We start from the raw sequence: 27,028 nt of genomic DNA on the forward strand, positions 1-27,028 counted from the left end.
TTCAAGTCCCTTATCCATATGTACATATACATACAGAACTATAGACAGAGAGAATATGGATAGAGATAGAGGAGTATAGAAATAGATATATATTCAATAAGATATGGAGAATGCAAATATTGAGAAAAGTAGATCTCCTAATACCCGAACAGATCAGAGAGAAAATACAAGAAAGAAGTCAGCGCTGAGACTCACACCTATATATGTCTATACAGAAATGCCCAAGGGTTAGGCAACGTCAAGACAATACATGTTCTACCAGCCACATTGACATACTGCTTTAAGATTTACAAAGAGTCTTACACATACTACTTCATCTGATCCTCACATCAACCCTTGAAAGTAGGTACTATTAATATCCCCATTTTACAGATGAAAAACCTGAGGAAGACCAAGGTTATGTTACTTTTCTAGGGTCACACAGAGAGTGTCTGAGGCAGGATTTGAACTCATGTCTTCCTGACTCCAGGTCCAGTGTTCTACCCCTGAGACTTGGTGAGATGAAACCTACGATTGGAATGTGGTTCTATATATTTTCAATATAAATTTATACAAAAGAAAAATAATATACAAAAGGCCTGGGGTGCATTACATATTAAGAAGGCATAAACATACATAAAGACAGACAAACATACACACACGTGAGAAAATCCAAGAATTGGAAGGAAGACGCATGACTGAGAATCTTAGGTTAAAATCGATGAAAAATGAACATAAGTGATTTCACTACCAGGGTCTACTGGAGAACAAATGTCTACATAGAAAGACAAGCTGACTCCAGCAATGAAATCAAAAGCCTGGCAGAGGAGTGGGGGGATTTCAATAATCTAGTCATCTGTTAGAGTGCACTCTCTCTTGTGTCTCCTTCTCCTTTTTCTCTCCCTCTTTCTCTTTGTCTTCCTCCAGCTCTCTCTGTCTCTCTCTAATGCAGAAAGTTTAAAATACTGGGTGCAGTCTTCCATGTATCCCAGGTCTTAGAAGACCAGATTTCAAAGAGTTCATAGGAAAATAGGTGGATCCCATGGACTAAAATACCATTTATTTTAACTGAGTCAGTATGTGAAGGTCTGAAAGATAAAATTCAAGACCTGTGACTCCTGTTCTCAGGCTACGTCTCAAAATTCCCATTTGAGGACTGGATTTCACCTCAGGGTTACAGTGATACATACCCTTTAGGTGCCTGGAATTCTCACGATTATTCTGAGCTCCTCAGGAAGTTTTGCCTAACTGTAGCTCTCTGCTGGACTCTGAGGGTTGGTGCCTCTGTAGAATCCTAACAACGTATGTCTTGGTGTGTCTCTGAGCTCTCACTCAGTAAACTCTATGGGCCTGGCTCATTCTCTCTGATGTGAAATATGGCACTCTTGCCAAGCTCACTCCTAATCATCCTTGCTCACAGTGGGTCCATCTGCCTCCCTAAGTTGCTTCTGGGGCCAAGAAGATGCTAAAGCTTCACAGTTTGACAACTGGATAGTTCCAAGGCCCGGTGTTATGTCTGATTCTTTCAGCCAATCACAAAACAATTCCAACGTGAACTGGTCTGTTTCCTCCAATGACCCAAGTATAAAATCCCTCCTCCCACCTTGATCCATGTCTTGGCTTAGTTTCCAGCTTGCATGGATTAACTGCTTCAGCCAGACATCTAGAACTTCTGGGTTAACATTAGTCAGGCAGGGCTATAACCCTACCTCCTCACCCTTACAGAAAGTAAAAATCATTGCAAACAGGAAAAAAATAAGGAGGTGAACAGAGAAATGATGTGCATAGACAAGAAACTCAGCTAAGTTTTAAAAGTTTATATTACAGAAGTAGAAAGAAGTAAGGGAAGGTAACAGAAGATAAAAAAATACCATTATATGACTCTATAGTTATAGCTAAAGCTTAGAAAGAGCTGAACCAGAGAGGAAATCCATCAATGAGCATTTATTAAGCACCTACTATATGCAAGGCAACTTGCGAAAGGTTGAGGATACAAAGAGAAAGCAGAACAGTTCTTGCACTCAAGGAGAAGAACAAACTTGTGTTCTAAAGGAGGTAAAAACGTGTATATTTACAGACAAATTCAAAACACACACAAACCATGGGGGGAAGGAGTCAGGGAAGATCTGTCACAGAAGCTAGTACCTGAGCTGAGTGCTGAAGAAGGCCAAGGGCTTGAAAAGGCAGTACTGAGAAGTGAAGGTTGGCACAACGTCTTGGAGATGTAAAATGGAGAGTCATATGTGAGAAGCAAGGCAAGGTTACTTCAGTATCTCCACTGAGAGCAAAGGATGATCTCGGAAGTGAGGATGCTGCTGTTCAGTGTGGGTGAGATGTGACCTCCAAAGACGAGACAGTGGAGATCAATGCTCCCTGATTCTTTAGTTTGTGTTCTTTCTGAACAACAGAATGACTTTCAAACCAGAAAGAACTCAAAAGATAACAGGAAGCTGATAAAAGCAAAGCTACTGTGAGATTAGCTATCCTTGATGAATTCAGGTCACTAGGCTAAGATGAATCATCTCCTCAGGTAATAAAACAACAGGTAGGTGTGATCGTTGAATCACTGTGGCATGGGAAAGATCATGAGAGAAAAAAATATCTTAGGTCTAAATGGGACAGTTTGTCCTACTTAGAAAGAGAGAAACAGAGGTAGACATATAAGAGAGAAATAAAGACAAAGATAGACAAATGGAAACTAACACATCAAGATGATGATAGAGACAGAAAGAAAATGCATTCTCCCAACAATGAACCAATGACTTAGACGTTGAAGCACATTTTTCCAGGACACAGAGGAAGAGACAGTGAGCAACTGGAAGAGAAAGAAATGCAGTTCCCAGAAGAACAAGGTGTGGCAAAAATAAACTTTTTTTTCAAGCTATGATGAAGCTGTTAGCCCAGTCCAAGCTACAAATCTACTTCACCTTGATTTTAACCAAGTATTTGATCAAATATTCCATAATGTGGTGGAAAAGATGGTGAGGGAGTGACGAGATCTTGAACCATCCAACAGAGTCAGAACAGGAAGAGACGTTGATATGGAACAGTCATTAATGCTTCCATGTTCCCTTGGAACCCTGGTTCCTGTGGCCCTTGGCTACATCCTATTACAAATTTCTTTTTAATGAAGAAGAAGATAGATGTAGAAAAGGGTTAGATGTTTCATTTCTATTCTTTTAAATTAAGCAACATTTAGAAGTATATAGGTTGCTGTTGTCAGAATGGCATACATTTGTATATTGTGTTACTTTCTGAATTTTCACCTGTGAACACCAAATCTTCTGTGTCACATGAAAATGAGCACTTTTTTATCAATGACTTAGACAAAGGGATAGGCACCTTTTCCATTGTCCTCCTAAAACCAAGCTAAGACGTATCACTAATTCACTGCATGGCAGAATAAAGGTCCAAAGAGATCTTCACAACATTGAGTTAAATTGAATCAAATGAAATATAACAAGGATAAAGAAAACATCCCTACACTTGGGTTCAGGAAAGGAATGTTACAAGTAGGCAGGTGACTGAAATCACAGTTTGTAGGGAGTGTGTTGGAAAAAAGATCTTGGTGTTTTCATGGCCTGTTGTGTGTGTCCTTCATTCTCAAAGAGGACCATGACATCAAGAGATGACATGACTTGCAGTTGACTTTGATTTGAATGAGGGAGGGCTGTGCAAGGTCACCAGCCTCACTTTCTCCTCCTGAGCCATCTGGGTTCAGTGGCCTGACATTCATCAAGATGACTAGAAGTGGCCCAGGATGCAATGTGAGACCTTGGCCCTTCCAGGTTAAGGTGAAATACACCCATTCAATGAATAGGCTTCTTTAAGTAGTTGCTCAAGGGATGGCTCTTTTAATAAAAAAAAAAAAATCAAACTGGGAAAAGACCCTCAAGGTTCCTGAGTAAAAGAGAAACAATGACCATTTATTATTTAAATCCTATTTAGTATTAAAATTAAATATCTAGCCTCAAACCTAATTCACTCTGGAGCTTGTAGACTGGACAACAAGTCTCCACCCACCTAGCACAGAGTGGATTTAAATACTAAATAGTCATGGCTGGTGAGCTCAGTGGGGTTATTTCTGTGAAATGGTCCTCCAAGAAAGTTGATGAGATATGGTGCTGCACAAAGAGACCATCGGCTTTCAGGAATCAGCAAGTGAGAACCTTGCTGTACCCACCCTCATTGGATGAACTCTAGAACTTTGTGTTCCATTCAGGTTCTGGTCACTTTTGAAGGTCATCCAGTACCTGGAGGACATTCAGAGAAAGGCAATCAATCTCATGTTTGTCCTTCAATCCATTTGAAGTCACTGGATGCTGCCCAGAGAGGAGGCAGCACTCATCGCAACCGCAGACACTGCTGCTGACAGCTTCCCATCTAGGCATCTCTTTCCACCGGCTGAAGGAGGACTTTGATATCACAAACCCAGGACATTGGGGGGGGGGGGGAAGGGGTGACCAACTTTTCACCTGAATACCACAGGCTTGGCCATTCAGGCTTGGCTGTTGAGATCCATTTGCATGACTGAGGGAGTGGTGATGTGTAGGCACCAGCACTAGCTGCTTCTCTTAGAATATGCTTTGGGATTAGTTGATTGCACTTCCCCAGTTGATTGCACTTCCCCTGTTGTAACTCAGCCATTTAGTTTCATCTTTGTTTTATTTGATGCCTCCCTTTGTCAGTTGTGCTAGCTGCAGATTTCTGTGTGAATGAAGTCTTGTTGTAGGGTACTCATATGCTAAAGGCCTTCCTAATCCACTCAGCCTCCAGCCACTGTTTGCTCTAGAGCCAGGTGCTCTCCGGGCATAACAAAGAAGGGGAGATGTTGGGATTGGAAGCTCAATTCCGTGTGGACAGTCTCGGGCGGGTAAAGGTGGGAGCTTCTAAATCTTAGAGCTCTCACGAGACCCCCCCCAGGAAACGGCAGGGGATCGAGGTGAACCGAGCTATCTCGAGTAATTCCGCCTCTTCCCGTGAGAAACGTGATGGGAGAGAGATCTCCCCGCCCTTGAGATTGTCCCGGATCTGGGCACACCTAGTTACCTAACAGCACGGTATTCAGATGCAAACTATGCGGCTGAAGGTTAAGTAGGATTGAGGAAGCCTGAAAGCTCTCTTAGCACGTGAGGAGCCAAGAGGACAGTAGGCTCCGCTTTCCTCTTCTTTCCTCTCTCCCCTCCCCCTCTCTCCCCGCTTGTACTTCTACTTCCAATCCCTTAAGATCTTAGCCTCCTTAGGAAATCTCCCCCTCTTCCTCCTAAGGAAGACCCCCTGCACTTGTAACCTAGACCCTGAAATAAAGCTCAACCCTTGTTCGACTCTGGAACGTCCTTTCTCTCATATGAGCATCCGGTTTTGGCCAACCAAAGACCTCGGAGGTGAGGTAAGAAGACTCGGGTAGCCCACACAGGCCTCTAGGCCTGGCAACTGGAGACATGAAATCCATAGAAGGAATGGCTGGGGTGGGGGCATTTCTGCCCCTTGGAAATGATAAGCAGCTGATTATGCAAAGCTTGTTTACCTTCAGTGGGTATTACCTTCCTTGAAGGCTATGATTTCTAGGGAAATGTGAGGCAGTTTGGTGGTACAATAGATGCACAATGAGCCTGGAGTCAAGGAGTTTGAATTCAAACGTGGTCTCAGGCACTTAGTGGCCATGTGACCCTATGCAAATGGCTTAGCCTCTCTCAGCCTCAGTTTCCCAGTCTGTAAAATGGAGATAAGAATAGCACCCACCTTCCTGGGTTGTTTTTAGGATCAAAGGAGACTGCATATACTTGGCATAAAGCAAAGTACCTCAAAGCACTATAAAAATGCCTGCTATTATTATTATGAAAAGTTAAAAGATCAGTGTTGGTCTTGTTCTGTATCTGTATGTTTCTTCCCAGAATCTCCAATCCACAGGTAACTGGAACTGCTCACTCACCATTGCCCATGATGGCTGTCCCCTTTGTATGCTTCTAATTCTTATTTTGTGTAATTGTGTGCTTTTCAGTGAACAAAACTTGACTCCTGCTTCCCCTCTTCTTGCTCCCTCTGTGGTGGGGGAGGGGAAAAGGAAGTAAGAAGGAGACCTAAGCCCCTGTGACACGCACACAGTCACAGGAGACTTTGTCCATGCCCCCAGAAACACATCTCCTTCTACCCCTTGAGTCCATCCTCACTCAGGAGGTCAGTGACGTGCTTCCTCACCAGCCCTCTGGCATGGGTCACCGAGACATTCATTGCTTCTGAGTCACACACAGCACTTGGTCCTTACATTCCCCGTATTTTGGGATAAAGTAGACTCCTGGTTCTGCTCATCTCATTCTGCATCAGATGCTCCTAAACTTTCCAGCTTGTCACTATTCCTACTAAAACATTCAGAATTAACACAAATCCTCCAGGCTTTATGTAATCAAGACAGAGAACAGGAGCCTTGCAATCCCTTGTTCCTGAAAGTTCCAGTGATCTTAACCAGCCTCAAATTGGAATGTGCTTGATTGCAATATCACACAGGTGACTCATATTGCACTTTCTAGTGCATTAGCTGCCTAGATATTCTTCTTTCTTTTTTTTAAGCTGCTGTCTCCTTCATCTTGTATTTGTGATACTAATTTTTGAAATTAAGTGCAGGATAAGATGTTTTACTTATTCCTATAAAATTTTATTTTATGATATTTTGACTGAATATTAGCTAATAGCTCATGAATTTTTGATAACAAAAAAATTCCATTACTTACTAAGTAAATATTCTTCCATCATCACAGGAATGGTAATATCTTGGAGTCAAAACATCTGTAATTTTGAGTCCAAAAAGTCAGTACTACAAATATCAGTATCAGAAAACTGACTGGGCACAAGAACATCTCAGTTAAGAAAACTCAGATATGTGCTTCTTACAAACAGTTAATACCGAGATTTACATTGAAATTTCTTTTTAGAATATCATGTAATCCGTCTCTACTGGAGTTCTCTTAAGCACCGGAAAAGTCATTCCATTTTCCATTTCTTCCAATTTCTCTGTCATAAGAAGCACAGAGAGCAGAATTCTATATTTTGGTAATTAATTTCCTTAAGATAATGCTAGAAACATCAGGTTCTTTAAAATATAGATGAATTTCAAGGTGAGCCTTCTCCTAGCTGTTATTAATGGCCTATGATTTATTGTGACAAGAGGCTCACTCTGAAGCACCCATTATTAGCAGGGCTTTTTATAAACTCTAATTGGCCTCTGCTACAGCAAAACTGGAAAAGGGCCATAGAGAAAATGGATTCACCTCTGGAAATGAAAAGAATGGTATCACGAAGTGTCATAGACCTTGTGCAAACAGTCAGAGATGTGCCCTTGGAAGGATAGAGATTACTTCCTTAAATGTCCTCCTACATCCATGAAATCGGGTTTCATTTGGGGGAGCTCAAAGCACCCGAGTCTAGCTAGACAACCAAAAGTGAACATGTCCACGTTTCATGTTCCTTGTCCCTGTCTTCCAAAGACGCTGATTTAATCATTATCCAATCAGCTAGAATTGCCTGAGAAGCTGTGTATTAGTGCTGTGCTGGACACTTGGAGAGCAAGAGAAAAAGAAAAAGAATGCTAAGACACGATCTCTGGTATAAGAACCTTTCAGTTTAACTTAGGAGGCATATAAAGCATGCTAGGAGAGCAGAGGAGAAACATTACATTGAGAGTGAAGAAGATACTTTAGAGGTGAGTTTTTGTATGTGAAAAATTATGGAACTCTGATCACTGGGCACACAACAAATTTGTTCTCTCACTGAATGATCTCATCTAGACCCTCATCACAGCAAGAACTTTATACTCTCCTACTCAATTAACTGTTCTATTTACCATAATGGCTTTTCCAAATCTTTTCATCCTTCTCAGATCTCCCATGGTGCCTCACCATCACCACCCCCCTCTCTGGTGAGGACCTTACCTCATATCTCATTGGGGTAAAAAAACAAAAAAAAAAAAAACATAAAAAGGAGACCATTTGCCAAGAGATTCTCTTCTCACCTTGCTCAGACATCATTATTTATTAGTCTTTTCCATGACTATATGTTGCATCAACAAGTGGTCCTTCTTCTTGTCCAAGCAAAATTTTCTACATGCATCTTGAGCCATTCTCTGGTCTTTTCCAGCTTAATGTCCTTTGATCAACCCCAATCTCTCTTTAATATTAATTTCACCATTTCTACTGGCTTCTTCCCTGCTCCCTATAAACATACCCATGAACCCATGATCATAAAAGTAAATAAATGAACAAATGGTCCTTCATTTGATCCAAATGCTGTTAGCTATTAGCTCTCTTCTTACATCTCTTCTCTCTTTCATGCCAAAAGTCCTTGAGAAAGCTATCTACCTTCACTGCCTCAATTTTCTCTCCTCATTCTCTAGTAAACCCTGGGCAATCTACTTCCAGTCTCACTATTTAATTGAAATTGCTTCCTCTAAATTAGTGATGATGCTTTAATTGACACATTTAATAATCTTTTCTCAATCATCATCTCTGCTAATCTTTCTGCACCTTATGACAATGTCAATTACTTTCTCCTCCAAGAAACTTTGATCTTGAGGTTTTCATGATGGTGTTCTTTCCTTTTTCTCCTCATACTTATTCAATCGTTCTTTTTTGGTTTCCTTTGGTTGATCCTCATCCAGGTCAAACCTTCTGAAGGTTAATGACCCCCAATGGTAGTCCTGGACCCTTGTCTCTTTTGCCAGCATACATTCTCACTTTGTGATCTCATTAGGTCCCATCGGCTCAATTATTTCTATGCAAGTGATTTTCAGATTTATATTAACCAGCCCTAATTTTCTTCCTGAGTACTAGTTTACCATCATCAACTGTCTCAAATATCTTGCAATAAATGTCTCATAGGCATCTCAAACTCATACTGTCCTAAAGAGAACTCATATGATCATCAAGAGCATCATGATCCTCCTAGTCACTGTGGCTCACCACCACGGTGGTATTCTTGTCTCCCCATTCTTATCCCACATATACAATGTGGTCAGATCTGATTCTTATGTCTGCAATAATAAAAGCATGCGTGAGGCATGGTGCTAAGTACTAGAGATACAAAGGAAGGCAAAAACAGTCCTTGCATTCCAGGAGTTCATATCCCAATGGGGAGAAAAATATGAAACAAAGTGTACATGGAAGCATAAGTGGAGATATTATCAGAGGGTGAGTCGGGAAAGGTCTCCTGCAGAAGGGAAGAGATGAGATGAATCTCAGATGCTTGCAGATGGGGGTAAGAAGAGAAAGCATTGAAGACATGGGGGACAACCAGGAAAAAAGCAGATGTGGGAGATGGAGTATCTTGTCCAAAGTTACTGTTAGGAGGACAATGTCATTGTATTTAGGGTATTACAGGAGACATGGAGAAGAGGAAGGAGGAACTAGACTAGAAAGGCCACACGAAGGAAGGATCCAGATTCTCAAGTCCTCAGAGAATTTTCTATTTGATCCTGAAAGTAACAAGAACTACAAATTCTGTGCGCATGTTGTCTTTTCTCTGCTTGGCTCAGGTAGCCACCAGCTCTCACTCCCTTCTAACTGGCTCCTCATCTCAGGTGTCTCCACTCAGTGATTTCCCTAAAGCCCAGGTCTGGTCACCTCCCTGCTCTCCTCACTCATCAGACTCCAGTTCCTCCTTCATATTGAAAGCCCTTTCCAATAGCCAGGACCTCTCTAGTCTACTCACCCTTTACTCCCTGGCCAGCATTCTGTGGGCCACTGACAATGGTTTCTTTGGGGTTCCTCACACAGACACTCTTTCTTTTCACCTGTACTGATTGTCACTCATAACTAGGAGCACCATTTCCTCACCTCCACTTCCCATGTCGTCTGGCTTCCTGCAAGACTCAGTTCATATACTGCCCTCCTAAGGACCCTCCCCATCATGTTCCCAACTTCCACAGACTGTTTCCATTATATGATCTTCCATTTACACATCTCTCCTACATACATGTAGTTTTTTATGTGTTGGCTCTCTTATTAGAGTAAGTTCCTTAAAGGTAGGGAGCATACATCATGAGGAAGATGCATGGCCATCCTGAGCCTCAGCTGACCAGTCCATAACACAGACATCAAAATACCCATTTTTCCTATCTTACAAAGTTGTTGTGAGTGAGGTTCACAATAGATACTGTGTATAACATGCTGTGAAAACTTCAAAGTATTTTATAAATGTCAATTAACATTATAACACATTTCAAATTCACATTTCCCTCATGGCCTAAGTCTATCAAACATTCTTCAATAATATTGAGCAGGACATAATTCTTTCAAATACATATTAGTTGGGTGCTGGTGGCAGGGTTACTGGTACTAGACAACACCTTGTCACCAGCTCCTTCATGGCAAGGAGTCCAACATGGTCCTTTACCAGATGTCTTGTCTCCAAGGCATCTTCATCAGACACTCTTATTCATCATTCATCCAATAAACATCTAGTAAGCACCCACTGTGTACTGGATGCTAGGGACACAAAGAATAACACCAGCTATCATGTTTGTCATGAGCTGGCCTCCTTTAAAGGAACAGAAATCTATTTTCTCTGACTCTTGAGGGCATATCAGTATCATTTTTGTGTACAGAGACGATCTTACATGTCAATTATATAATCACACGCTGAATGGAGAGATACAGCCAGTAGTCAACCCACATTCATTGAGAACCTACTATGTGGCAAACAGTGTGCCATGAGCGGCACAGCGCACACAATGAATGACCAAGTCAAGATTCCCAAAGAACTTTCCAGGTACAGTTACTGGGCTAACTCTAACAAGCTGAAAATGAATAGGGGAGAATGTCAAGTCTATGTGATTAGTGTAGAAGATCAAGTTTACACTTTTAAAATAGAGGAGCCTGGACAGCAAATAGCTGTTCTAAAAAGATCTGAAGGGTCTTAGTGAATTGTAGACTCAGCACAATTCAGCAGGGTGAGGGAATAGAGGCATGATGACCCTCTGCCCTCATTAGGCTTATATGGAGTCATATTATATTCAGTCCTGGGCACCAGAATGGAAAGAGGGAGCTTATAAGGTGGAGGGTGTCCAGATGAGGACACCCAAAGGAGGAGGTTCATGAAGTGCTGAAATTCATGAGGATCCAGGAAAGGAAATGGTTATGTTGTAGACCATAAGCTCCTTGAGGGCAATGACTTTCTTTTTATTCATTGCATCCCCAATGCTTAGCACCAAGTCTGGTTCATAGTAGGTACTTAATAAAGGTTTTTTGGATTGGTATGGATTGGGCTGGAATAGACTGGTTTTTTGCAGGGGAGAAGACTCAAGCAAGGACAAGGGAGAAAGCACAATGCCAGAGGCAGAGTCTATGGCCCCAAAGGGTAAAACCAGGAGCAATGAAAGGTCTGAGGCTGAATGTTAGGGAAAACTTCCTGAAAATTAGAGGTGGCTCACGGTAGAACTGGTGTCTTGGGAGGTGATTGGCTCCCCCTCCCGGGAGCTCTTCAAAACAAGTCTGAACAGACACTCAATACATACATCTTAGTGGATCATTCCTTTCCATGGCCACTGAGCTTCTTTCCAACTTTCAAATTCTTTAAGTCTGAGAATTAGATGATTCAGCATGGTAGGTAACCGGACCTGCTCTGTATATGCTCCCACATGGGACTTGCTAAGTCTGGTTACTCTACAGCCTCCAGCTTCAGTGCCATGGGTGACCATTCTCTCCAAGCCACCATATCCAGCTGGAACTCCCTCACTTCAGCACCTTTGCATCCTCAGAAAGCCTCTGCAGCAAATTATCTTCTTCTCGATTCCGCTGCTTTTTAGTGACAGTGGGGTCTGTGCCTACACTCCAGCTGAGGTGGATTACCAAGCCAAAACTTCATTTCTAGATGGGCAATTAGACATTCTAAATGAAATCCTCAGCAAATGTTTTCAAATGTGCCTGATTCAAGTGACTAAGTGAAAACTTTTTAAACATCATGGCTTATTTCACCGTGACAAACAGAAAACCACTGTGTCATTCTGTAAAGCGATGATATATCCACAAACAAGCTCAAAGTACTCCTTTGTGTTTGGTTTCTTCCAGTTGAAAGACACAACAGTTTCCTTTTATTTTTCTGCAGAATTTCCCCCCCACAGGTAAATTAGAAACTTGATAACATCATCCCAAGCTCAAGCAATGTTTCTGTGGAAGACAAAGTCTCTAGGTCTCATTTATTTAGATGTGAGAGTAAAGAGCACCAAAGAATCCTCATGCCACTTTGACAAAGGGTGCAGGTAGACTGACTGATTAAAGATCCTCAGTCATGTTCTATTACTGTAAAGACATGGCCCCAGAAGTGCCCCAACTATCAGATGTCTGTGATATCTTAGACATCTCAGCTACAGGTGGTGGAAAAGGGTTCTGGGATGTCTCACACGAAAATGTCCCCTAAAGGAAATCCAGACCCTTTAAATTAAAAGTCACTGTAGTGTCTGTGTCAAAAGATAGAGTCCCCATGTATAGCCATCCATAGCAGTATAAATACCAGATGACCCAAAAGTCTTAGTGCAGCTTAAAGATTTTGTAGCTAGAAATACAGAGATAGGTCTAGGCATAGACACAGACTTTCACACTTTACAGAAAAGGATAAAACAGATCCTGGCAGTAATGTAAACCAAAAATGGTGAAGGCAAGAGACAAACTCCCTCTTTTGGTATGGACAAGAAGGTGCTCCCTTCTTGAAGGAAGACAGATGGAGGAGAATGAACACGTGTTCCATGCATCCTCCAGAGAAAGCTCTGATTTACTCTGAAAAGCTCCAGAGTCCAGGAAAGAAGCTCCTGTGCTTCATTTCCATCCATAATGGAGTTTTATCCTTAAACTGAAGCATCTGTCAACAAAGGGGGATGCTGACTCCTTCCCATTCTGCCAGGTCCCTCAAATACCCTGCTGCCCCACAAACTACAGCAGAGAAATTCAACATGCTGCTTGATCATGAAGACATTCACATACATGGAAAACCAAAAGCATCTCTATCTTCTTTCATCCATTTACAGACACAGACCCAGCTCCCCTCCCTCATTCACAAATACGCAGATGCATTTGTGACACTTGATGTCTTTGCCACCATACAAAGTTTCAGTCACCAACATCTGGGCACCTACCGGCTGTTGAACTTCTCTGGATGTTTCTCTCTCATAATGTGGAATCTGTGAGCGATGGAGGCATCCTAAGAAGAAAAAATATCTAATGTTAAATAATGTTATCATGGAGAAATAGCAGATTCAAAAGCTAGAGTCTCAGCTCCTGGATGCCACAGGTCACCCTTCTACCTTTGGACACTGGGCAGGAAAGGATAAAACTCAGGCTAAGATGCTTTTTTTGCATACCTTTTTCAACATTTTTTAAAAAGCCAGATTTTCAATCCTGAGATTGCGTGTTTCAAAAATCACTGTAATTTCCATCCCTTTCAAAACGTGAAACTTGTTTTCAAAATTATAGCCAAGTATACCGACAAGTATATTTCTAAAAAGTATATGAAGAAATTGTTAAACCAATATTCACTGAATTGTTCAAAGGAGCAGAAGATCACATATGGAAACCTCTGGGGAGAGAGAGAGAGAAAGAGAGAGAGAGAGAGAGAGAGAGAGAGAGAGAGAGAGAGAGAGAGAGAGAGAGAGAGAGACAGAGACAGAGACAGAGACAGAGACAGAGACAGAGACAGAGACACAGACAGACAGACAGACAGACAGAGACAGACAAACAGAGAGAGACAGAAAGAGAAACAGAGAGAGAGACAGAGGGACAGACTCTGTCAGACAGACAGAACAGGAGAAAAGGAAGGAGAGAGGGGCAAAAGGGAGGTCTGGGGATTAGGGAAATTTTCATCTGACAAGGTATCATTAAATACAAAGAATTAAGTTCATTAGAAGTCAGTTTGAGGAACAACTAGATAACCACCAATCTTAAATTGTTTTCTCCTTCTTATTAGAGTAACAAAAGACAAATGACTCCGATCCTTACAGAAGAGGGATACGATCAGAAACTTGATATGCTCATGGGGTACTCAAGCCCTTTGCAAGAGAAGACTTTGACTTTGAGAGGCCCAGCTTCTAGCTCCCAGTGGCACATCCTGCTCTCAAATGGATGGACAAGACATGGACAAAATTGGCATTTCCTTTCCAGCTAACCTCCAGTAGCTTCTAGAACCTCCTTGGGGACTTTCATCCAGACTTTATAAAACATGACAGTCACAAACCTGTCTACAATGGTGGTAAGGGGTGATGGTGGGCAGGGACATTGCGGAAGGCTAAATTGTTAATTTACTTTCAGACAAAAGACCAAAAGTTCATTGAAAGAGTAAAAGAAAAAGTGTTGAGATGTCGTATTTGTACAAACCCAGAAAATACAATTCAAAGATGATATAACACGTCTAGTGAATAAAATGAAGATGTTAATAGTTATACTTCTACAATACAAAATGAATGGGCCAAATATGCAATACATGAGATGGTGCCCACCACAGACAGCAAGGTGATGCTTCATTCTCCATGCAAGTTTAAAGTGTTTGAAAATTTCCTCCAAAATGGACATTTTTTTCTTCCTTGGATTATTTAATTAATAAATAATAAATGATATAATGAAATAAATAATAAACAATAAACTAAATAAATAATGAGTAATTCAAGTACTTGAATGACATAAAAGTAAAAATGGTAAACTATCAAGAGCCAAGACAGAGCTCAAGATGAGAAGGGGTGACCGTAGCCTCTACAGGCATTGGGAAGACAGAGCTCAAGATGAGAAGGGGTGACCGTAGCCTCTACAGGCATTGGGAAGACAGAGCTCAAGATGAGAAGGGGTGACCGTAGCCTCTACAGGCATTGGGAAGACAGAGCTCAAGATGAGAAGGGGTGACCGTAGCCTCTATAGGCATTGGGAAGACAGAGCTCAAGATGAGAAGGGGTGACCGTAGCCTCTACAGGCATTGGGAAGACAGAGCTCAAGATGAGAAGGGGTGACCATAGCCTCTATAGGCATTGGGAAGACAGAGCAAATTTGTGATTTGTAATCTGGACACTATCCCACCTTTCCCATCCCCTGCCTGACTTTATAATTCATGATGTAACCATGGAAATTGTTTATGGTTTCTACAAAGGTATGAAATTAAGATAAACAAATTTTATTGGCTTGAAAATATTCCAGGCAAATCAGAAAGTTGCTTGTTTTAGTCATGAATAATGTTTGAAAATATTCTCAGTGACACTGCACCATTAACAAATCAGATGACAAATGTAACTCAAGAAGGGTTGTCTCTATTATGTTTTGCAGATGGAAATAGGGCTTTAGCTTCCACTTAGGTTGGATATTTAAAATATCATAAAAAATCAGCTTTTTGTCCAGTCTGAAAAGGCAGGAAGAGTACGAATTAGCTCTATTTCTGGCTAGTTCTTTAAATGAAAGGAAAACACAGTCCCTGCTCCTAAAAGCTATTGGTTTGTATAGTGATACACAACACACAGAAAATGAGTTAGTCTCAATATCCGGATGCAATTCAGGATTTCTTTTCTCTTCTAATAAACTTCCTCTGCCATTGTAATTAAGTTATTCTATCTAAGCTGGTGATCAGTGCTGCTGAAATTACATTGTGCTGTAGTCAAAAGGAAGGAATCTTGAGAGAAAATTAACTCGCATCCTGTCAAGGTGCCCAGTGCTGGGTTCTTCTGGATAACAGGGTGACCAAAGGGTTAAGGCATCTTCAACAGCATCAGACCCTTGCTTGTCCCATTTATCAACCACTTTTCACTTCACCATTTTGATTAATGTGGGAGCAGAATTAAGGAGGACAGTTGCTCAAGAAAACAAGACAGTTTTATGTGTTAAGCGACTACATACATAGGGCAATGTGAGGAACTCTGGGAAATTCCTCTACAAACACAGACTCCTAGCAATAGGTCTCTGAGGCCCAAAGTCTGACATGAACAGGGGCGCAGGTGATGTTTGTTTGAGAACAGATATTTCTGAGAAGGTAAAATGTGCCAGGCATTGCACCTGCCAAAGGTAGGAGACCTTTATAAATTTTGTTTTTAGATAAACTGACTTCAATGCAACAAATCAACATTTATTAAGTGCTTACTATATTCCAGATATGTGAAAGATAAAAATATGCTGGTTCCTGCTTTAGAGAAACTTCCATTCTACAGATTGGGTGGGCAGATGCATATAAACACATGATTCAATAGTGAGTATTTTTTTGAGGGGAGGGAAAGTGATAGGATATATTAGTAACTAAAAAATCTTCATGCAGAAGGTAAAGAGATACTAGAAGAATCACTTTTTTATGTCCAGGGGAAGACAACAAGCATTTATTTGGCACCTACTCTATCAGGTGCTGCTATTTATAGAATATTATCTCATCATGGCGGGACAGACATCAATAAAAACCAATAGTTTTTATGAAGATGTAAAAAATTGTGATTTCTGAAAGAAATTTCCACTAATCAAAATTCCTCCACTAAAGAAGCCCACAACACTTTTAGGAAATAGGAAGTAAACCCTAGGGAGCTATCTGAGTCACTCCCCAAGGGAGACGGTCAACACATGTCAGTAGAGGATGTTGCTAATAACTAGACCAAGATTCTTGTCTACTACATCAAACCCTAAAATGACCGGGTCATGATGATAATGGTTTGATGTCATTACCCCACTAGCACAACTGGCAAATCCTCAGAAATAGAAAACCTCTACCAGCCTGAGACTTGTTTCAAAATGGCTTGAAACCAGACCTAAACACCGGGTGATAGTCTATGGACAGTGGTCACATAGCAAGGTATTAAGATTCAAGACAAGAATGAGTCATCTGACCTCTCACTCCAGTGTTTTCTCCACCAACCAATCAAATCAATCAATAAGCATCTATGGGGTGTAACTATGTGCCAAGCAGTGTGTCTGGTATATACACAGACTAAAGGCAAAAGCCTATCACAAGGCTGCTTCAGGGTGAATTTCAAATCATTTGCTGGAGGAAGAGGGTCAAGTACTGGGGTGACCTGGGGTGGGTTCCAGAGGCACCTCCTAAGAAGAAAAGCAGCTTAAGGGTAAATCTCCTTAATACCTAGAATTTGGCTGCCCCTCTCTCTCCAGCTACCTCTCCAGGTCCTCTGCCTTTTATTCTCTGTCGCTGTCTCTTATATGCATGCAAATACACATACACTCTTTTCCAATGGATATTGGCATTACCAAACAGAAATTTGCTACAGCCTCTGCTTAATGTTGCTAATGTAGCATTGGGAATAAATGTTTCTAAGAATTAATGCAGTCCTATGCACTGCACTCAAAGTTTTCTGTGATCACCAGCTCCATTAAATAATGAGAATCATTTTGTTCCATTGAACAAACCGAGATGGCCTGTGTATGTATTTATTGAACAGAAACTGGCTAATTATTACCCCCCCTCTTCTCCCAGATGCTTCCTCTGTGGAATATGATTTGAGACTAGGACCTGGGCCCAGTAACTCAGCAGGGACTGTGATTTAGAACATCACAAACAAAATCTTAATGATTTGTAAGATTGTGCGCACGTGTTACCCAGAATGCTGCTCAGAAATACTGAGGAAAATGGGAGAGAGGTATTTTTAAAAATGGTCTGCCTTTCATGTGTCATTGTATTTCCCTTATCTCAAAGAGGTACTAAAGAGCAAAAGCCAAATAGCAAAATGTTAGCCTCATTTTATATATGGGAAATGAAACATATTTTATCCAAGAAAATCCAGCTAATCAATCTAATACGTACTCAGTAAATGTTTATTGATGAAAAGAAAACAAAAGGCCATCACCATGAAGGTCCCCGGCTCCTCTGGGTTTCCATTTCAATCTCTGGATGATGATGGGGTTGGACCATCAGGTCTCTAAGGTCCCTGCTAGCTCAGTGTCTGAGGACATCCCTTGGTCTGTTACAAGGAACAGTTTGCACATGCACACATACACACATACACACACAGGCAATCTAAAAGCAGCGTTGGTTCCTGGGTCATCGACAAAAACGACGACAGCCTTATTTTGGCAGGATACATGCACACCCTTATGTTACAGGCACTGCTCTAGGTTTGGGCTTCTGAGGTCATGCATTCTAATCCTGCTTCTGAGACAATCCCTGGGCCTCAGTTTTCTCATCTGTAAAATGAGTAGGTTTGCATAGAGGGTCTCCATTAAAACTTCCAGCCCCAAATCTGTGATCCTGTGACCTCATGAGACATGACCTTGCAGGCACCTGGCAGAGAAAAGTCCAAGTCAGAACCATCCAGTCTTACCCTAAATGATCTTTAGTCAAGAAGAGGATGAAGAAGAAGCACAACTACAAAAGCTTCCACTTTTGATAGGAGGGCCCTGAACTGATTTGCCTAGAACCCACATGTGTCCACCCTGAATAATCTGCATGTATTTAAGAGTAAAGCTCCTGCTGCATTATCAAAGACTGTCCACAAGGAGGCTAGGAGCATCTCACAGGAGCGGAAGAACAAAGGTAAACATCTTTTGCGGAAGGGTCCTAGCAAGGGAGGGTGCTGCCCATGGATGGTGCTGACCATTGGTCACGCTCCTCTTGCGTAAGGAGTCAGCCTCAACCAGTATCACCAGGATCACAGGGTGACAGAGAGCAAAGGAAACATCCCAGTTCATTCCTAGCCTTGACCACTCTGAGAGGAGGCCTACACTAGGCACAGAGCTCCCTGTAGCAAGCCTACAGGAATAAGCAATTTCTTGGAATTCCAGTAGGCATCCATCTTCATTGTCACTGTCATCTGAGACATGTACTGAGACATGTTCAGTGGTCATTTCCGCAGGATTGCTTCCATTCTGCAGTTGATGCCTCAGTAAATGGAAGCCTCCAGTATCCCTACTCCCCCACTCTGATGCCATAGTCATGAACACTCTGTCAGAGACTCCTCATCAAGGGGACATTTGTCCCAACATTAGGGCCCTACACTTCTCTAGTTGGTGAAAGTGGCCTTGGGTTAATGGTGGCAGCACCCAACAAGGAAGTGGATTTCACTGGAATTGCAGGGGGATACAGCAGAGCAAGTTCTCAGCTTGGAGCTGGGAGTGACCAGATTCAGACGTCATCACAGATACTTATTAAACTGATCACTGACCAGGATGCACCACTTTTGGCCACTAAGACACAGTTTTCTTGTCTGTGAACATAGTGAACACAAAATAACCTTGAAAAAACACAAGTACATGATTTAAAACTAGAAGAAATGGTCAGAAATAGGAACACAAAGATAAACTGACAGTGTACCTTAAAGGCACACTTCAAACAAGGGAAGAAAACCACCTAATACGATGTAAGGCAGAGATCATCTGGTGGACGGAGAGGCTCAGATGAAGGGGAAAGCCACTGAGGATGAAGCAGCTCATGAACTGGGGCCTTTTGATTGAAAGCAAGAAATCAACAAACATACCTGAATCACCTGCTGTGTACAAGGTGCTGGGAATGGCTTTGGTAAAGCTCCTACTTCTACCTCCATGAGGTAGAAACAGGAAGGGAACCTTGCCACACCCATGCTTAGGGGAAGAGGAGGAGGGTGAGAGCAGGGGAATCATGGCAGGAAATGAAGAGTTCATGAATTAGAATACGTGAATGCAGAGTAGAGTATAAAGATAGTTTGTGCCTGTGTTTCTTCTTTGGTTTCAAGGCTCAATAAACATACTTATTTTCAATGACATTTGCTATGATAACAGACCTTCAAAAGAAAACCACCATAAATAATGTCAGGTTGAGAGCACAGAATTGAGTCATTTGTCCTAGAGCTAAAGAAAGAAAGAAAACCTTGGACTCCAAAGCATCTCAGGACACATGCATTTCACGGGCAACATCTGTACATTCACATCACAGGAAGTTAAAGCAAACCTTGCCCATCACTGAGCTGGGGCTCCCAGGGGCATAAAGGTTTACAAGGACTTCATTAAAAAGGAAGGAAAGGGAAAAGTTATTCTAATCAAGGATTTCTGAGCTAAACTCACTTCAATGCCGTCAAGACTCCAGTGGATTCCATCAAGGCATAGGAAATGGAGAACTCTGAGCTGAAGGCAAGAAGACCCATGGCCAAATCCTGCCTCAGACATTTTCTAGTTGGGTGACTCTGGGGAAATCACTTAATTTGTCCACCTCAGTTTTCCCATTTTTAAAAATGGGGATAATAATAGCACCTACCTCCCAGGACGGTGATGATGAAATGCAATATTTGGAAATGCTCATCATACATAAGAATTGAGTGGTTTATTCTGAATTCTCTGTTAGATTGACAGTAGTCAGGAAGATGGAAAAAAATGCTCGAAGAATTGGAAAAAAAATCAAACCATGTGCAATGCCATCAGTATTTGAAACAATCGATCCCAGAAGATCAAAGGACCATGAAGATTATCTAGTCTAACTGTCCAGTTTTACAGACGGATAAAATGAGGTCCAGAAATATTGAATAAATCTGCCCAAGATCACAAAGGTGGTAAATTGCAGAGCTGGGGTTCATATCCAGGTTTGCTTTCTCTAAGACCATTAACTTTTCTAACTATTAAAAAATATGTATATATAAAAAAAAAAAAACTTTAGGACTATGGAAGGGAATGGGTTAAATGTAGGTACAGTTGAATAAAAACATCGTAAATGTTCTCCCTGGGCGCTGCACTGAATAGCAATCGCTGTAGGCAAATGTTGCCATCAAACTATTCATATGCACTTGTTGGAACAGAACCACCTTTCAGTATCTCTGATTTGAATAATTTAGACATGCAAACGCTTCTTTAAAAAAAAATACAGAGAGATGGGTAAGTTTCTATTTTTATTGTAAAGTTTTGACATTAAAAAATTCTAGAAAAATCAGTTCTGTGTGCAGGCACATGTTAGTTGTCACATGACAGAAAAGTCTTCTCTGTGGGGGAGAGATGGGCCCATCAGGTACCAAAGGATAGCCTAAGATAAGTTTCTTGTATCCACAGTCATTACTATCTTGGGGAAAAAAGAAACTTAAACACCTTCCTTTGAACAGGCACTGTTCATTTCAGTCATAAGACATAAAGGAAGAGGTCAGGGCTGAATCCCATGCTGGGATTGTGGAAAATAGCCAGATATCTCCCTCTGCCACCAACTCCCTACCTCACACAGGGCAGCCCCTGGCAATTAACGGGTCAATCATTATCTCCTCAAGCTCCCCTCATGGCACCCCTTGGCAGATTGAAGACTGATAGTCCAGTTCTTCAGGAGTCTGGTTCTCCCATTGAAATCATCGTGGGAAGAACCTCCCAAGAGCTGAGATCTTTCCATCTTTACAGAGGTCTGCAGCTGGACAACAGCTGCTACGAGAAGATGAGAGAATCATGGCAGCTTTGGGCCAAACTGTGTCAGGTCCTAGAGAAACTTCTCTTTAAAGGCCATGCTCCACACTGTTTCCATTTCCTTATTTTATCAGAGTAGAAACCGAACTAGGATAGCTTGTGCTTCTCTTTTCAGACCTATGGCACACTGCATCGGGGCCCTGGGACAAGGGTACAAACTTCCTTGGTTCAATTCAACAGTATTACTCTCCTTACTGTTTCATGTTGGTCTTTGGGACTTACTCCAAACAAGGTTTGAAAATCTCGGGGTTGCTAGAAGGCACCATGGAGCATGCGGCTGGAGTCAGGGTCAGAAGACTCTTCCTCATGAGTTCAAATTCAGCCTCAGACAGTGCCTAGCTGTGTGATCCTGGGCAAGTCACTTCACCCTGTGAGCTTCAGTTTTCTCATTTGTAAAATGAGCTGGAGAAGGACAGGGCAAATCAGTCTAGTGTCTTTGCCAAGAAAACCCCAAATGGGGACCCAAAGAGTGGGCCATAACTGAACAAACCAAACAAGGCTTTAAAAGCACCTGGAGTAATCATAAGAAAAAGCCTTCCCCAAACATTAGCCAAAAATTTCCTACTGTGGTAAAAACTGCCAGAGGAAAACCAGAGCCTTCAGTAATCCCAATTTAGCAGCTGAAGACAGTAAAACTGTTAAATGTCTATTTGCTACAGGCCCCATGCTACGAAGTTGTAGCTCGGTCCCTTCCACTTTTTCTAGGATGCTGAAGATCCTGGGCTTATAAAGAGAGGAACATAGTTGCCCTTTCAGACTAAGGAGTAGAGGGATTCCATTTGTATGAAAGTTAATCTACAAGTTTGTGTAAAGTGATACAAAGTTAAAGGGGAGCATTAACTAACTGCTGGGAGAAAGCTTTTTGTAACTTTTCATAGCACCCAGCTGTGCTTTCAAGGAAGTGGGTAATACTGCTGTGGAAGTAGGGTAAGGAGGGAAGGCATTTCCATGAAGGGACACAGCCTATAAAAAAGAGCACATGGAGGAGACAGAAAGTTTTCAAATATCCTTAGAGGGGTGGTGAGTTATAAAAAGCTTGATTGAGCAGCCAGTTGACTCTGATATTCCTAATGATTCAAAATGAATTTTTCTTAATGCATGTGAGGATTGGAATGGGCATGAATCGGTGGGGGTCTTTCTGCCCAGCTGACCCCCTTTCACAATGGCATAACTTCCACATTGGGATGGGACTGGCAGGTACCTTTCCTTAGAGCCAGTAAGAAAATATTCTGGCTCACAATGCTGCCTTAGTCAAAACATCTGACATAAAGGATGCAAAGCACCCAGAAGAGAGAAAGCTTCCATTACAGTTTTTAAACATGCAAATATAAAATACCAACTTGTAAAACACTGTTTTGCTTCCATGATGGAGTTAAATCATTTATTTCAAGTCAAATGATATCCGAGCCTCCTTCTCCACCATAAGCTAGAGATTTGCAGCTCCAGGATTCCATGATCCACACTGGTCCAGATTGGACTCCCAAGGGCAAGAGTGGTGGCTTGTGCCTAACTCAGATCCTGAAAGTTTTTGAATAATATGACACCCAACACTGCAATACAGTCTTTGATCCCATAATTCCCATATTCCCTCCCTGGCGAGGATTAGAATCCAAACCTCATCATTCAGAGTGACTCAAATATTACCCCCCCCCCCATCATGTTACCGCAGAGGGACCACACAACATGCTGAGGGTCTTCCTTGTTTGTTAGCTTTTCTTTCCTGACATTGAAAGACTTTCAGTAGAGCCAAGGAGTATTTGGGTTGTGGTATCTATTTGGTAATACTGATCATATTTATGTTTTTTTTTATTTTGGTCTTTTTATCCATTAGACTCAAAATGAAAATACCCTCTTTTCTCATTTTGATAGTTCATTATTCATTAAGTCGCCATTAAGGCAGCAGAAGTCAAGAGATCAGAGCAAGAAGAGCTGTTTCTTACTGAAACGGACAATGGGAAAGTTCCAAACACAATGAATTCATAACTTCACAAATGAGAGACTTTCAGACCTCTCTGCAGACATCTCCTAATGGGCAAAGAAGGCCTCCTGTTCATGCATTATTTGTCACTAAGTGCCTTGTCCACTGGAATAAGAAATCTTTTGTGCCTTAAAAGGGTATGTTTCTTTCAGTAAAATATTTATGCTTTTAAGGAACTACCAAATTGTATAGCTCATCTGCAACTATTTCCCTCTTGTTGCCTCAATTGGAAATTGTTTCCCCTAAATTATGAATGCAATTTTTAGAAAGATTTTCTGGTTTATCGTCCTCTGAAAGGACAGTAAAATGAATAAAAAGTGAGGATGACAATTTCAGCATTTAAAATCCACGTGTGATAATTCAAACAAATGTTATGACATTTAAGATAATGGAACCCTCCGTTCCTTCTTCTGTATCGTATGAGGCCTATTTCACATCGAGGGAGTTGAAACAGATGTCCAAATGTTGGAATACCAACAGGAAAGTTGGGGCTCAAACATGATTTATGTCTCCTGGAGAAGCCCGAAGAGTCTCTTTAAAACCAGTTTGCATTCCTCTGCAATATAACTTCAGGAGCTATTCTAGGAAACCCTGCTCCACAAAGTGCTCCCCAGGCAGAGGGAAAAAAAGAGTCCTCAGTGGAACCCCTGGAGCACAGGAATGTGCATTATTGACAGACCATTCATTGCAATGAGGAAATGATTAATTGCACATCTGATGCTAAATTGACCACACATATACAAAGACAAGTGTAAAACCCTATTAAAGAGGACAAACTTCTATTAAAAATGATCAGGGACTTTGAGGAGTGGGTTAATTCCAATCAATAGCTGTGCTGACACCAGACTGGAATAATGCCTTCTTTAAATAGTTGATTTGCCCATTATTGGAGACATTCAAATGAATATTTAACCTCCTGTCTGGCATCTTTTTTAACCTACTGAACTAGTGATGTTTTTACCTTACCTCCGACTAATAAAAGATCCGTAAATTTTCCAACAGAACATAGGATAATGTTTGCATATTTTAAAATGGAGATGGTCTGAGGGTCAAGGAGTTGAAATCTTAGGTTTATCTCCTCCACACTCCCCTCGACCCCTGCAGTTTCTTTCGTGATTCTAAAGGTGTGTTGAGGGCAGGGGAGAGTGGTGTAGAATTTTTTTAGAGACTTTTAATAAGACAAAGAGAGATGTGAAAATGAAGAGAAATTTTTATGTATTTCTCCAGCTGGGGTTTGGGATGTATCTTTCTCCTGCACACCCTACAATTCTGAAACCTACTTTGAACATAACATTCGGATAAAAAGGACTTGTGAATGCAGGTGCATGTTGCACTTCACTAAAAATTAATGCCACGATCTACAACAGGAAAGTCAAGGACAGAAAGCCCCCCTGCCCACCAAAATATGCACTCAAAGTATCCAGAGAAGCACTTTTTTTGTCTTAGCAAAGAAATGGAAACAAAGCAGATGTCCATCGATTGGGTGATGGCCAAACACACATATGAATAGAATGGACTATTTTGCTGCTAGAAGAAATGAGGAGGGTGACAAATGCCCAGAAGGCTGGGAAGACTTCGAAGAATTGAGAGGAAATTAAGCCTCATCAGAAAAATAGACATATATGTATGTATATATGTGTATATGTACATATACATGTATAATACACATATGCTATATGATACATATGTATTCAAAAATATATGTGGATATATATGGAGATACACACACACATACATATACACACACATACACACACACGCATACACACACATATACACACACACACACATACATATTCATAACAAAAAAATCCAAAGCTGGATATTGAAATCATATACCCAAGCTCATCCCTAAAGGAAGGATTAGTAAATGAATCTCCCTTTCTTCTTGGCAGAAGTAGAGAAGTAGAGAAATATAGTTATTAAATATAGCATATATATTATCAGACCTAGGTAACAAGTGGGTTAACTGTGTCAAATTCCCTTTAAAAAAACCTTTCCTTCTTATTTTGGAGAAATTTGCTACTCTCTCAGGAACCTTACTTTCCTTAGGAGTTTGCAGAGGGTGACCTTCATCACTGTGATCGACAACTTTGAGGATTACGGATTCAGTCAACAATTATGTATTAAATGCCTACTATGCGCCAGGCCTTTAGCTCAATTCAATTTAGCTAAATAAATGCTACTAAGGTCTGACCTGTGATAATTTACCATCTTTGGGGTTTGGGATATAATGACAAAAATGAAACAATGCCTGGTTTTGAGGATATGTATATTATATATTTGTACATATTTATATGGAGAAGGATCCTTACAGATGAGGAAATTGAAGCAAACAGGGTTAAATGACTTGTCTAGGCTGACCAACTAGTAAATGGCTGAGACTGGTTTGGAAATTACAAAGATGAGTCTTCCTGACTTCAGGCTCCATCCTCTGCCCACTATGAGCTCGTCTAGCTGCCCACTTCCCCACTAGCTACTGTCATAAATCTCTCTTTCCTTTTGTGACTAAACTCCTTGACAAAGTCATCTACACTTGATGACTTCCTATCCTCAGTCCTACCTCTCTTCTAAACACTCTATGCTCTGGCTTCATACCTCATCATTCGGTTAAAACCATTTCCCCCAAAGTTACCAATGATCCCTTAATGTGTAGGTCTGAGTCTTTTCTCAGTCCTCACCCTTCACCCCTGTGAGATCTGACACAGTCAAATGCCCAATTCCTCCTCCTCATGACTTCTGTCTCCTCCCTCAGTCTTCATGCCTCTGTTCTCTCTTACTTCTCATCCTGTCTCTCCAATCACTCCTTCTCAATGCCACTTTCTGGTTCTTCATCCATGTCATGTCCATTGTGGGTATCACCCAAGACTCTATTCTCAGCCTTCTGTTCTCTCTGTGTCTCAGTCCCTTCCCCTCCCCCCCCCTTCCCTCACTCTTTTCTTCTCTTTCCTTCTCTCTCTCTCTCTCTCTCTCTCTCTCTCTCTCTCTCTCTCTCTCTCTCTCTCTCTCCCATACAACAACATGAACAGATATACACACATATATTTGGTGACCCCATAAGTCCCAAGGTATTTCTTTCCATACAGTTATCCTCTCTATGGCATTGACTGCCATAGCTTTATATCCAACCCTAACATTTCTTCTGAGATCCAGTCCAATATTACTATCTACTTCTCACATACCTAGAACTGGATTCCCCCACAAAAAACATTTGCCAAAATAAACTCATTTTCCGCCACCCCCAGTAAAAGAAAAAAATCTTATCCTTTTCTGAACTTCCTTATTAATACTTAGGGTACCACCAAACTCCCAGTTCCCAGGTTTTCTAAATCAGAACCAAAACCCATGGCTCCTTCTCACCCAGTACATTCAATCCATTACCAGATCTTGGAATTTCTACCTTGTCCTGTCTGTCCACACATAGAAGTGTCACCCTAATAGAAGCTCTTACCCCATCTCTCCTGTGCTACTGAAAAAGGTCTTCTAACTAATCATCCCCCCCATCGGTACTGTTTCCACTCTAATCCATCTACTATGAAGCAGTCAATGTGATTTATCTAGAACACAAATGTGATGATGTCACATTCCTCCTTCATGGCACCAAAACCATGGGATGCTTGTGCTAGAGAGAATCAAAGTCCTCCCTTGGACATATAAAGCCCTTCACATGCTGGCCTTTTCTTTGACTCTTAACATACCCTACAATCTACTGACACTCACCTGATTG

At 41.3% G+C, this 27,028-nt stretch overlaps 1 protein-coding gene across 8 annotated transcripts in view; it reads right to left on the minus strand.

The window, feature by feature from the left end:
• DGKB (diacylglycerol kinase beta) overlaps positions 1-27,028 on the minus strand; it is a 686,362-nt gene that overhangs the window by 279,309 nt on the left and 380,025 nt on the right. For all 8 annotated transcript variants that reach the window (XM_072650808.1, XM_072650809.1, XM_072650812.1 and 5 more), the window contains one exon: positions 13,097-13,161. In XM_072650808.1, coding sequence (XP_072506909.1) covers positions 13,097-13,161 — 65 coding nt within the window. The remainder of the gene's footprint in view (positions 1-13,096; positions 13,162-27,028) is intronic.

This window comes from Notamacropus eugenii, chromosome 3 (genome assembly GCF_028372415.1).
Source record: "Notamacropus eugenii isolate mMacEug1 chromosome 3, mMacEug1.pri_v2, whole genome shotgun sequence".
NCBI classification, from domain to species: domain Eukaryota; kingdom Metazoa; phylum Chordata; class Mammalia; order Diprotodontia; family Macropodidae; genus Notamacropus; species Notamacropus eugenii.